The following is a 12,669-nucleotide window of genomic DNA, read 5'->3' as shown; positions in this document are numbered from 1 at the left end:
TCAACAGGATCTGGCACTCCCTGTGCACTCAGTTCTCATTTGATCTCTGGAGAAACTAACAGAGCAGGCTGCTGCCTGCAAGATCTTTGGAAAATGCCTGTTGCTATGTCCTAACACTTTCTGTAAGAACTTTTCAATGCATTTTAGAAGTGAATTCGTTTGTTTTCATCTCAGATGTGGATTATGGTCTTGACCAGCAAGACCTATGGAATATATTGGACAGAAGACCAGGGGAACAAATAATTAATCTATAGTCTAGACCCAAACTGGATTATCAGTGTAACCTCAGGTGTTTCACTAAAATACCTCAAAAAACAGTTTGCCACACAAAAGTCAGCAGCTGACTTGGTACTTAACAATGAAGCAGTCAGCCATAAGGATGCAATCATACACCTGCTGGCTTCAGTGTGTGCTCTTTGCTTTTGCACTGGAAGGAGGAGGAAGCAACAGATCCCTCCTGATTTCCCCATGCTACTCATGAATCTTGTTTTCACAAATGGCCTGCCCCATACAGAACGTTTTAAACTGCATTTGGTACTTAAACACCAAAACAAAAAGATATCATAACATTTCCAGCTTAGCTATCAGAGACAGATATAGTGGTTAAAATCCTGTCTCTACTGACAAAGCAAAACTTGACCCAAAGTCCAGATTTCAGTCATTTTTCTAAGCTCAGGAAAGATCAATCTTGCATGCAATTTCTCATATTTTTTAACACAGATTTTTTAGCTTCGTTTTTTTAAGTGCATTATTTATGTAAACTCCTAATGACAAAATTACTAAATATTTTTGTGGGCTTTTAAAATTGTTCAATAATTAATATATTACTTCACTCAATATATCCAACAGCCACAGAAAAACCTAATTGTCAAGAAGAAAGAACAGCCTGAGAGATTAATATAATTTTAGCTGTGAGACAAATTCTAAGTCAGAAAGTTAAATTTGCCTTTGCTCTAAACCACTGTAATATGCAGCAGCAGGTCATGATACATCATAGAGTACAGGATGAATTAAACTAATGTTTGGTGTATACTCCATCCAAGCATCCATATAAAGCACTCTCCAGGTTAATAACACATATCAATTTTGATCATATCAGAGAATGAGATGCTTGTCTCTATGTAGTCCAGAAGAAGAGGAAAAATATTGTGTTTATGGAGGTGGAGACAGGGAAATATTATCTTGAATTCATTGTGACTGCAAGGCACAAGCTTATCACTACAGTGACAACAGTAAAGGAGAAACAGGTCAGGATATCAAACCTCCAAGACTGTGAAATATGTTGAGAGACAAAGCACCTGAATGATGGTGGCACAACTTATATCTGCAGGAACAAATGTGCTGTGATTTAAACCCTGTGTTTAATGCTGCTGTGGACAAGCAGAAACAATGCATGAGAACTCTGTTTCTCCATTTCAATAGTGGAAATATTACAATAGCAAAGCAGCTAGAGGTTACAAAACCCAATTAAGGCTCAGCTTTCAGATAATTTTCAGTATTTATATGCTGGATAAGAAATGTTCATTCACTAAACCCTCTCTTCTCACAGCTATTTCTATATCCATTGCTGGCTATTGCTCACTATAGGGCTTTTCTCCCAGTGATTATTTTAATTAAAAAAGTAATTTCTTGAATTTTGTGAAACTAAATAAATAAAAGCATAGGAATACTTTAATCAAAAATTTTTATTTTTGAATGAAAAAATCTTTTCATAAAAATAACCAGATATTTATCTTGGTAACCATATTTCACCATTATTTAGCTTCATAACCGTAATCTCTGACAAAAATTAGGTAACACTCTGTAGCTATCCTTAGAATTTCAAATCTGATATAACATCTGATTGTATATTTTTTGTCTGAAAGATATGCTGCTTATTCAATAGAAATTGTCCAGAGAAAACCCAGAATCACTTGCTAATGAATGTCTCATATTTTATTTATCATCTTCACATAAAAAGTACTGCTAAGTTAAAGTTGTGGTTAAAAGAAATTCCTAAAAATGTCTGGACGTTTCCACTCTGGAGATCTAGGTGAAAATAAGAAAAGATAAAAAGGAGAACAATTTATCTTACAAAGACAAAATTAAGGCCAGAACTCCCTTTCTAACATGGCACAGAACACCCCCAGGCTCCAAAACCTGCCATTGACCTTTAGTGATGTTCTTGCCTCAGAACTAACTTAACTACCACAATTCCTCCCCTGGCATTAAAGTAGCAGCAAAAAGAATACAAATTCTGCCAGCAGGTGGAATTAGCCCCCTCTTTAGAAAGATGCTAATTAGGATTTTTCCATGAGCCTCACTGACACCAATATTTTAGTTCCTTGTTTGGTGACTCAGGTTAGCAGGACTGTACCCTTTTTCCTCTCTGTTTGTCCCACAGAGATCTGGGCAACACACCTGACAAAGCATAAAGATTTTGCTGGTCTTCCACAGTGACCCATGATCTTCTATGTTTGAAAAGTATACATACTCTCCTTTTATGCTCTCCATGTTTTGTTAAATAACCGTTGCTTTCTGCAGTCTTTTTCTTCAAGGAAAAGCTAAAAATACTTTTTCTGAAATAAAAATATAGCTTTATGAAAATTGAGCATAGTGGACATTTTTTTCAACCATGGGCTGAGATAATTTATGTCTCAAATAAATGATTACTAATAATTATTTTGCAGCTGGGTTGTTATGCTAGTTTTGAAATTTTTGACTATTTATTTGCTTATAGCTAAACAAAAGAAAAATTTAGAGAACTTTTTAAAATTCCATTTTCCCATATCTGTAATGTTTGAATTCAGCAGCTGTTTGTTCAATCATTTCAAATGATATAGGAAAAAAATACATTTTGTTCAACACTCTTTAACAATTCTGCATTTTCCATGGTTGAAGAGCAAAAAATAGCCTTCTCAAGGTAAAGGAATTGCAATAGCTATGAAATCAAATCCTGCTGTGCTTTCCACAGTTATTTGGGTTTTATTTTCTTAGAAGAGACAAGGCAAAATAATTTCTTGAAATAACATTGACATAATAGCTATACTTAAAAATTAAGCCTACATATAGGAATATTGAAATTCCTATTATTTTATTTGATATTTAAACATTCTGTCTATTTAGCTTTTTTTCTTTTTCTTTTTTAATAAAAAAAAGAGAATTCTCCTTTTTCTCTTTAAATAGAAAACTTTAATATACAAATGAATGCAAATCCCTTTCTTTCACTTAACATCAATATAAACTAGGAGGAATTGCAACAATGTAAAGTCAAACAGCTGTTGGGGAAGGCTGAAGCATAAAGTGATTGAGCACTTCATAAAACTATAGTTGCCATGACAGATAGCACATTGCATGACATTAGGTCCAAGAAAAATCTAGAAAAAATATTTACAAAAGATAATCAAATAACACCTTGTCAATTAAGAATTGGCTTTATAGAAACATTTGAATACATGAGACTGTCTTCTTTCTAAACCAAATCCTTCTTAATGAAAAAAAAGTCCTCCTTCTCATTTTACCCTTTCTTTTGAAAAATCTGGACAGAAACACAAATATAGTGCCACAGGGAAATTGTATTTCAGGTTCTGATTATTGGCCTTTTTCTAACCAATAGACCACATTCTTCTAGAAGACTAGGTCTCCAGTGATGCACCATCTTCATCCTTTAACAAGAAAAATACAATATATAGGAGGAAGCTCCAGGCCAGAGAGATTATCCCATAAATAGATATATAGATTTGTAAATTGATTGTATCTTTAGTATTAAATGGCAATTGAGAGAGAAGTCATGAAAATGAAATACAGCTAATGTTTCCTGTGTTCAGAGATCTTCTGGAGCAACATGTACATGTTATGTACTGAAACAAGCTACCAAAGTTAAAATGTCCTGTCCTTCAGTGGTGCTGACACTTGTTATTCCTATTGGCCTGAGTAGGAAGTTTGAGCCTATAGCACCTTTGAGCATCACATAAATTTTATTTTAATGATTACTTTTTAGGCACTCAAATCTGAAAAAAAAAAAAAAAAGGCTGTTTAAATGTAATCTTATAAGTACATGTGACTTTCAGTGCTTTGGATTCACACCTTAGAAACACGTCTGTACTTAGAAAAGTAATGTGGACTCTCCCCAAATCAATCTGAAGTGAAAGTTCCATAATAAACATAGAATTTACTACAAGTGGATTTGCAGAAAAAGAAGTGCAAAGTAATGCCAGAATATCACTAGTGCATAAGTAAGCATTCCTCGTACATGAGTCAATTATAGAAAGATATAAATAAATGATGTTTGAGCCTTCTTTCAAATACTTAGATTTCTTTATATGATACCTTTTAGAATATTTCACAGCATCTAAAATATATAAAAATAAATATCTACAATATTTACAAAGTATGATACAATCCAATCTTTAAAAAGAATTGTAAAGACCTGTTCTTTAGCTCATACTGAGGTAAGTAGGTTTCTGTAAGACTGAGAAAAAAGAGGATAGGCAGTTATTTTGAAGGAATCCCTTTGTCCAGTGATGGTCTGTACCACAGCTAAAAGCATGTGACAGTCTCTGGCAGTGGTGGTGTGTTGAGCCAAAGTCATCCTTGCTGTAACTCCATCGAAGTGAGCTTAGTTATGCTAGGGACAAATTTATCCCACTCTGCATTCTCTGCTTTGACAGTGTCTTCTGCAGAAACCCTTATGGCTTCATCTATATTTGAAGTCATGTTCATCCCGGGTATGTGGAGATGCAGTTCTGCTGCCTTCAATGGGCTCAGCATAGCTGGGATATCTGTAGACAAAATAAAGATTTTAAGAACATTTCACTGCTTGCCAGGTGGCTGGCTAACTCACTCTCTGATTCTCTCTCTCTGAACACTATGCAGGTGATTATCTATTAATAAAATGCTCTTCCAGAGAATGTTTCCAATTGCATGTGAAAATTTTAAGTGAAAGATTCTTGACTGAAGACTAAGGGCATTTCTGATGCATAAATCTTGATTTTTTTGTTTTTCAACATTTTCATATGTTCAATACCTATTGTTATGTACTATTTAGTAAATTGCCCTTTGGTACCTTATCTAGATGCCTCTCTGACCAACAGAGCACCACAGCTTCCTGTTTACAAGTCAGTCATGGAATCATTGATGTTTGGGTTTGAAGAGACATTTAAAGACCATCTGATCTAACTCCCCTGCCATGAGCAGTGGATAGAGGATGATGATAAATGAGAAACAAAGGATAAAACATAATTTGCAGCCACATTCTCATATGGGATTCACATTTGGAACTTTGCTTGTGCCGTACATAAAGGAATGGCAATACTACTGAATTCAGGAGAAAACCCCATTCCTCCAACATTAAGTGAAAAGTGGCTTCCCAGCTGTTCCTGAAGACATGCAACAGCCTACCTAATATGAAAAGGAACAGAAAACTTTGGGAAATGAATTAATATGTATTTCTTATTTGATCAGTCTAACTCACATCAGAATGCATGCTAAGCAGATAATTTGAAATAGTAAAGGACATTATAGTAGTTCAATCTCTACACCCAATTTTGTTTAAAATATTTGTTATAAAATATACCACAACTTCAGACAATTAGATCAGAGTAGAATACAGCTATTCATGAACACTATCTAATGACAGGGAAAATAATTTTCATACTTTCAGGTACTTGCTCTTTATTTGCTTAGGAGTCTGAAAGAAGTAGGTATCCAAAGAAAATATTTGTAGAAAATATGACTGCTTTACTCCCTTCCTATTTGCAACATGACTTTTGAAATAAATGTGATGAAAATTTATTTCTTCATTATACAATCAAAGTTATGGCATATTCTATAAAATATTTATTTTAATTTTCTTTTCTTATGGTCAGTTCTTAACCTTAAACACCCTTCTCTCTTTGTGCTCAGATCCCAGTATTGATGGATGCACAATTAGAATTTACTTCTATGGGATCAAAAGGCATAGGGACCAGTATACTAATAGTGGGTAATAGAAGCAGTACCATTTGATGGAATTGTGTTTATGTTGGTCAATACAACGTGTTCTGAAAGTTTTGACACGTTATCAAAATTGCTGATCTGGGTGGTCAGGGATTTCCGACTCTCTGTACTGGCACGACCTCTGTTGAACCGTTCGTCATGGTGGCTGCGAATGCCAAAGATGCAACAGGAAAATGCTGCTTTAAATTCTTCTCTAAATTTCCCTGTCAACCACAAAAATGACTCATGAAAAAATTGTACTGTAAACCGCATTTCATCACACTTTATAGATTCGGATATAAAGGAGTTATCTAAAGCAGAATTAATGAAAACCACCCAGATGCTCTTCTAATTCAGAAGTAGAAAATCACAGTTTAACCATCTTGGAGAAAGACAGAAAAAAGATAACCTTTCTAAGAGGACATGCGAGGTGTGATGGGAAGACTGAATTATTCTTGGCTGGACAGAATGGACAAACTAGAATGATTAATGAAAGCACCTCATAGATAGTCTGCTGATTAATTACATATGTAACAAAAAAAAAATTGAGCAAATACAGCCTTGAATGATTGAATCCTTACTTGATACATGAAATGAGAGAGCTAATGGCTAATTTGTGTTTTATCATTATAGATTTTAAAAGAAGAAACACAACTGATAGTCCCATGCTTTTGGGGCTCAGAAAAAATTGTTCAGATCGTTTTCATACTACACACCACAAAAAACTACAGTGGGCCAATAGGTAGTGAGGATCAACAGACTTTTGCTTCCATGTATTTAGCTGCAATACCACCAGTTCAGGTGCTGATTCTGCTTTCCAAACCAAATGACACATATACAAACTAAGACAAATCTATCCTAGTAAGTAAATCACATCCTGGCTGGTTCTTTGAAGCCGACTCTACTTGGCACAGTCTGGTCATGCAAGTACTGTTGAAGACTCACAGCCTCCAAATCCCAAAACTTGAGTATAACACGCAAGCTGGGACAGCCCCTGGACTGTGCCACCTGCCAGAGAGCATCCAGGGAGTGTTTAGAGGAATGGCAATTGTTTCAGATCAAAGTCATACCAGGAACTTCTCTACCACATTAATGTCATGGGCAGTCACACTCTAGCACTCCTGCCACACTCTAGGTTACTTATTGGTGGTCTGAAGGTAACAGGATACTTGATACTAGGAAGAGGATCTAGTTCCCACTGGAGGAGCTGAGCTGAAGTTGCATAGTCATTAATTTTTGGTATGGCTCATTGCATTCAAATTATACTTTAAACTTGAACTCTAGGTAATTGTAACTTACCGCTGAGGAAGTTATAAATAATAGGATTGGCTGCACTGTTTGCATATACAAGCCAGTGTGAGAATGTGAACCAGGCATATACAGTTTCTCTGTCATCAGCATGATTAAACATCCCCAACACCCTACAGAAAGAGAAAAGCAAACCTGAAAGATGGCAAAATTAGATTTTACAACTTCTAGCCTAATTTTATCTCTGATGACTTATTTGAAATACTACAGAAAGGCTGATTCAGCACTGCTCTCTTACTTGAGAGAATGAAATCCTCTCCCCAACCCTCAGCCTCCTGTCTTGGTGGTTTAGCACAAAGAGTTTACTGTAGTGAAGATGCACAACTTCTCTGCCAAGTGACTAAAGTCATCTGGTGTCAGATAAGCCAAGAAAAGACAGGAGAAGTTGCTTTTGATGTACTCGTGCCACTGAGCTTCCTGGCTCTAGGCCACTCTCCAATGCACTCTCTAGGCCACTCTGCAAATATCTCTGGAATTGAAAAGGAACTGAACTGGCCCCAAACCTGAGGCTGCTGTAGCAGCTCCTGTCCTGCAGGGAAATCTGCATTCCCAGACTCTTTGCACATTATTTCTGCCATTGAAATTAAAATCTAACTCTGAGCCTACTCTCCTATTGTTGTTGAGGCAGCCTGTGTATTTCCTCTGTTTCAGGTTGTAGGGGGCCTGAAGCATTTTCTGGAGATAGTTTTCTCTCCACATTTTCTGTGAAGGGACTTCAGTATGAAAAGTATTTAAACAGGCCTCAAGAAAGGGCCAGAATTGAGTGGGGTATGCTTAAACCTTGAAACGATCCCTTAAAAAACTCAAATACTCCAATAACACTACAATTTAAAAAGCACCAATAATATGCTCATTATTTTTTAGGATACTCAAATCTTCTGCTACATGCCATTATTTATTGATATTCTAGAGGGCCCATGAGGTGTAACTTTACCAAAGCCACTGTACAAAAGTACATTAAGGCTGTACAAAAAACAGGAGTGTACAGAATTACAAACAAAATGCACAGAGAGAAAAATATAAAAAATTAAAATACAGCTTCATTGGACCAACTGAAGGGTTAGCCTAAGGTCTCAAACTATACACGGGCAGCTTAGGTTTGAACTCATTTCACAGAGCCAAGCCACAACACTGCACTCTGCTGCTGACCTTCAGCTGGTGCTTTAGGTGACTGCACTTCCATGGGGACAATTACAGCAAACAAGCTGTAATCTCATGTAAATGACAATGTTTAATGAGGATGGGCTAGATAATTTTCATGAGGAAGATCTTGTTAATAAGAGCTCCACAATCTGGCCTCTGGTTTAAGACTAGGGATAGGTTGAATGTATATAATATATAATATTTTTTTGCAATTGTATGCTTCTTTCCCACTTCTTTATCATACAATAAGTAAGCTTATCCTTCAAAAGTATCTGTCAGAATAAAAGGAATCTTGTCACAGAGAACTGCTTTTAGACAGAAAGCTCTACCAAGTGTTTATATTTTGGGATAAACTTTACCTTTTCAAGACATTGAGGATGCTAATTGGTAGATAGCAAAGTGCAAAAACCAGAAGGACAACCATTAGCATACGTGCTGTTTTCCTTCTCGCACGAATCTGTTTTATTTCAGCTGCCACAGCACTAATCTTTGACTTTGTTGATTGTCCCAGACCCCGGGGCTGTGCTGAGGGCTGCTGAGGCTTCCATTTCTTCTGAACAACAGAAGAAGTTCCTGGGATCTAAGGCAGACAAAATAAGTGGCATTTTTAAAACCTGATTTCTTTTTCTGCAGATACAAGGATAATAGAGATCATGACATATACAATATAAGCACACAGTGATAAAAAGGCCTTTTCAATTAAATTAATTGGTGTAGCTGCAGGAAACAAAGTGAATTTCAGACACCCTAGAGGGACTACATAAAAAATTGTGTTTTATACACAGATATCAACTCATGTCCTCAAATTTTCTTTACTTCTCACATACCTTGTCTTGTTTGTTTCTTCAGACTATCAAAATTACCAACCCTATTGCTGCAATTATGTTGTTATAAAGTTCTACATTAAATGTTTTGTTGTACAGCAGAGTAGTTTTTCCCATTAATATGCTGCTGTTATAAGATACTAAACAGTTTTTCAGTACTGGAAAACAAGGATTTAAAACCTGCATAGCTTTAAGTGCCAAACTTCCATACATGCAATCGCAATGACAGTGAAGTAGCTAAAGAAATAATCACAGCAGAAGTGTGGATCTCTCTGCAAAGTTCTTAAAAACTGAGAGAAATCATGGAAAAGTGCCAAGAAACAGGAAGAATTAGGTTAGTTAAAGACATGTTGCAATGAGTATGTGTAGGACCATGCTATTAAAAAAAAATTGGCTTTTGTTTTCCGTGCCCTCACATAAGCCAAGTAAAACAATTTTGCTTCAGTTCTCCTAAATTACTTCCTGCCTGCAGCAAAATGTGAAAGACTGCAGATGTCAAGGACTTTCTCAGAGAACTCGATTATAGTTGCATTTATAATATTTTCAGTGTCATACAGTGTGAAAACCTCTTGGCTAGAAATACAGTTTTATTTATGTGTAGTACAATTGTGTGTAGGGAGACTAATCTCATGTGAAATATTTCAAGTTCAAAAATATCTGGGAAGTTCACAATGCCTATTGTAACTTTTTTTTTTTTTTAATAAGGCCTTATCCAGACAATCTGACCAGAAAATTATGAAATTTTTTAATATTTATTGAAGAAATGTAAAAGTAAGTTTAAAAGCATGCATATTCTGAATTTTTCTAGAAAAGCTACTATGTTGAGGTTTTGGTGAGGTTTTGTGGGGTTTGGTGGGTTTTTTGGTTAGCTTTTAGCTTTGGTCTGTTTATTTATTTGTTGGTGGGGGTGGGAGAGGCCTTGTGTGTGAATATCTTCCTTGCACAGACAAGCCCTTAGTTCAGCATTTATGTGCACCAACAAACATGATTTACACCTATTGGAACTTTTTGGCAAAGTTGCCACGTAATGGACAAGAAATCTATGAAACAAATTTGGGGATAAGTTATAATATTTATTTTTTACTTATGTATCCATGGATCTAAAACAACTCAGCCCCTTCCACTTGATCTGTTCCCACTCACACATCTGAAATCAGCACTTACCAGCTTCACAATTGAACATTTGTCCTATTGCAAGGCATTTACCCTACTTGTAGACAAGTGATAGAATGAGAAGAAATGGTCTGGAGTTATGCCAGGGCAGGTTTAGATTGGATATAAGGAAAAATTTCTTCACAGAAAGGGTTGCCAAGCCTTGGAACAGCCTGCCCAGGCAAGTGGTTGAGTCAGCACTCCTGGAGATATTTAAAGATAAGTAGATGTGGCACATAGGGACATGATTTAGTGGTGGACTTGGCAGTGTTAGGTCTATGGTTGTATTCAATGACCTTACGGGCCTTTTTCAAGATAAATGTTTATATGATTCTATGATTATGTACATACAAGTATCCAAGGATATACGGAAGCATAATGCATATAATGCTTGTCAGAAATTAGTTAGTCAGAGAGAATTCTGAAGCATTGTGTAATTCCAATGTTTTATGAAAAGCCTATTAGCTGTGAATAAACAAATACTAAAATTTAGAGTTACTTTCTTATGCACCTTTTCTCTATCCCCTCAGATAGTTATAAAAGGGTTTATAACCAAAGAAAATCTCTCCAATGTAGTATCAACTTGCAAAGAGTGGAAGGGTATATTTCAACTACCAAAAAGAAAAAGGTAGAGCTCCTAATTACTAATACAAATGGGCTTTAGTGTCAATGCATTAAGACATCAGAAAATTGAAGCATACTTGGAATTTGATATTACAAATTGTGTATCAACACTCTCATCATAAGTCCATTCAGTTCTATTTGTTCAGAAGCTGTTTTTAATCTACCTAAAATCCACACAACATAGACTTTCAAATCACTACTTCCTTGCTAATAATTAAAAATTACTCAAAATTTGTAGTATTTTTTGCATGATTGTTCTTGTCTTTTTAAAGATGAATCATTAATTTAAAGATCTGCTTGATTTATACAATCAGAAATTTTAAGAGCTATTATACAAAGTATGAAAACAATAACTTGTAAATCAATCTTCTATTTTTTCATCTGAAAATTTGCATGCACAACACATTACATTTTGAAAAAAGAACATTTAAAAAAAAGTAGGGCATAGAAAGCATGTACTGTTTGTTGTACTTTTTCTGCCATGTACATCTGAAAGGCTCATTGTACCTTGCAATAAGATCACCACATTTAACTGAATTTCTGGTAAAGAGCGTGATTTTTTAAATTGAAGCTGTTACCAAAGAATACATTTAGAGCACCACATTCATTTGTGCTACATGACTGATTACAGCACACCTGCTGCACTCAGAAAAGTGCCTGATGCCTGCAGCCAAGTCACAGTTGATAATAGATGTGCCATGGCTTTAATTTCACTTTCATCCACGCCAGGCAGAGAGGCAGCTGCAGTTTGGCACCACTGATAGCACTGAGCCCGTGTAGAATTTCTCTTTTTGCCACTGAGAAATAAGGGGTCATCCTAACCTGGTCAGCATGCAGGACAAATAGGGAGAGGAAACATGGTGAAGAACAAATAGACCAGCTAAAACTACTGGGGAATGGAGGCAGAGGGGAAACCCCCCCAAAAAAGTTGGTTTTCAGTCATTCAACTTCTGCTCTGGATCTGAGCCAGCAATTTCAACTATGTGTAGGTTAAGAATAACTGCTTTGCACTAACTCAGTTAATTAAGAGCTTGAGAGGGTAGGCAGATTGTAAAGGTATAGAAGAGAAGGTTGAGAAGGATTATGGTGATAAAGTCATTGGGTGATACAGGAGAGATTCAGCAAGGCAGAGCATATTAGAACTATGTTTAGACTGAACTTAATAAAAAAACTAAGCAAGACATCCTTTGTTCTGGAGAAGAGCCCTCTCAAACTGTAAAGGTTAAATTTTGTCTCCAAGCTATCTTGTTATTTCATCTTATCAACCTAAGCAATTAAAAGCAAAAATAATAATTGAAAGCTGATGAGCATGATAAACAGCAATTCTGGTTTAACCTAATCTGATTAAAAGTGACAATAATTGCTGCTATGACTCATGGATGATAACAAAAAGCCTTAAAGTAGATTTGGTATTTCCTGTATATGAGTTACTTGTAAGAGATATATTCTGCCAGTATAAGATTTGTATTTTAATTTTGTCATATGTATATTTAGAAATCTAAAGTCCATTTGTGATGTCTCTGATGAATCAATTTGAACTTTTGGGTTGGACTCGATGATTTTGAAAGTCTATTCCCACCCAGGCATTCTGTGTGTATGAACTACATGAAAAATGTTCCTAAGGGGGTAGGTATTACCCCCTGCCCAGGACAGCCTCAAAATC

General features: G+C 35.8%; 1 protein-coding gene across 1 annotated transcript in view; it reads right to left on the bottom strand.

Moving 5' to 3' along the window:
* Nucleotides 1-4,478: 4,478 nt before the first annotated feature.
* The window catches only part of HCRTR2 (hypocretin receptor 2), a gene marked incomplete at its 5' end in the record, with an annotated part of 31,840 nt that continues 23,649 nt past the window's right edge, over nucleotides 4,479-12,669 (bottom strand). Inside the window, 4 exons of the mRNA XM_079326593.1 lie at nucleotides 4,479-4,760; nucleotides 5,979-6,179; nucleotides 7,255-7,376; nucleotides 8,766-8,986. Of these exons, the coding sequence (XP_079182719.1) occupies nucleotides 4,567-4,760; nucleotides 5,979-6,179; nucleotides 7,255-7,376; nucleotides 8,766-8,986 (738 nt within the window). The 3' untranslated portion in view covers nucleotides 4,479-4,566. The remainder of the gene's footprint in view (nucleotides 4,761-5,978; nucleotides 6,180-7,254; nucleotides 7,377-8,765; nucleotides 8,987-12,669) is intronic.

This window comes from Erithacus rubecula (assembly GCF_903797595.1).
Source record: "Erithacus rubecula genome assembly, chromosome: 2".
In the NCBI taxonomy this organism is placed as follows: Eukaryota; Metazoa; Chordata; class Aves; order Passeriformes; family Muscicapidae; genus Erithacus; species Erithacus rubecula.
This window is presented reverse-complemented; position numbering and strand designations above follow the sequence as displayed.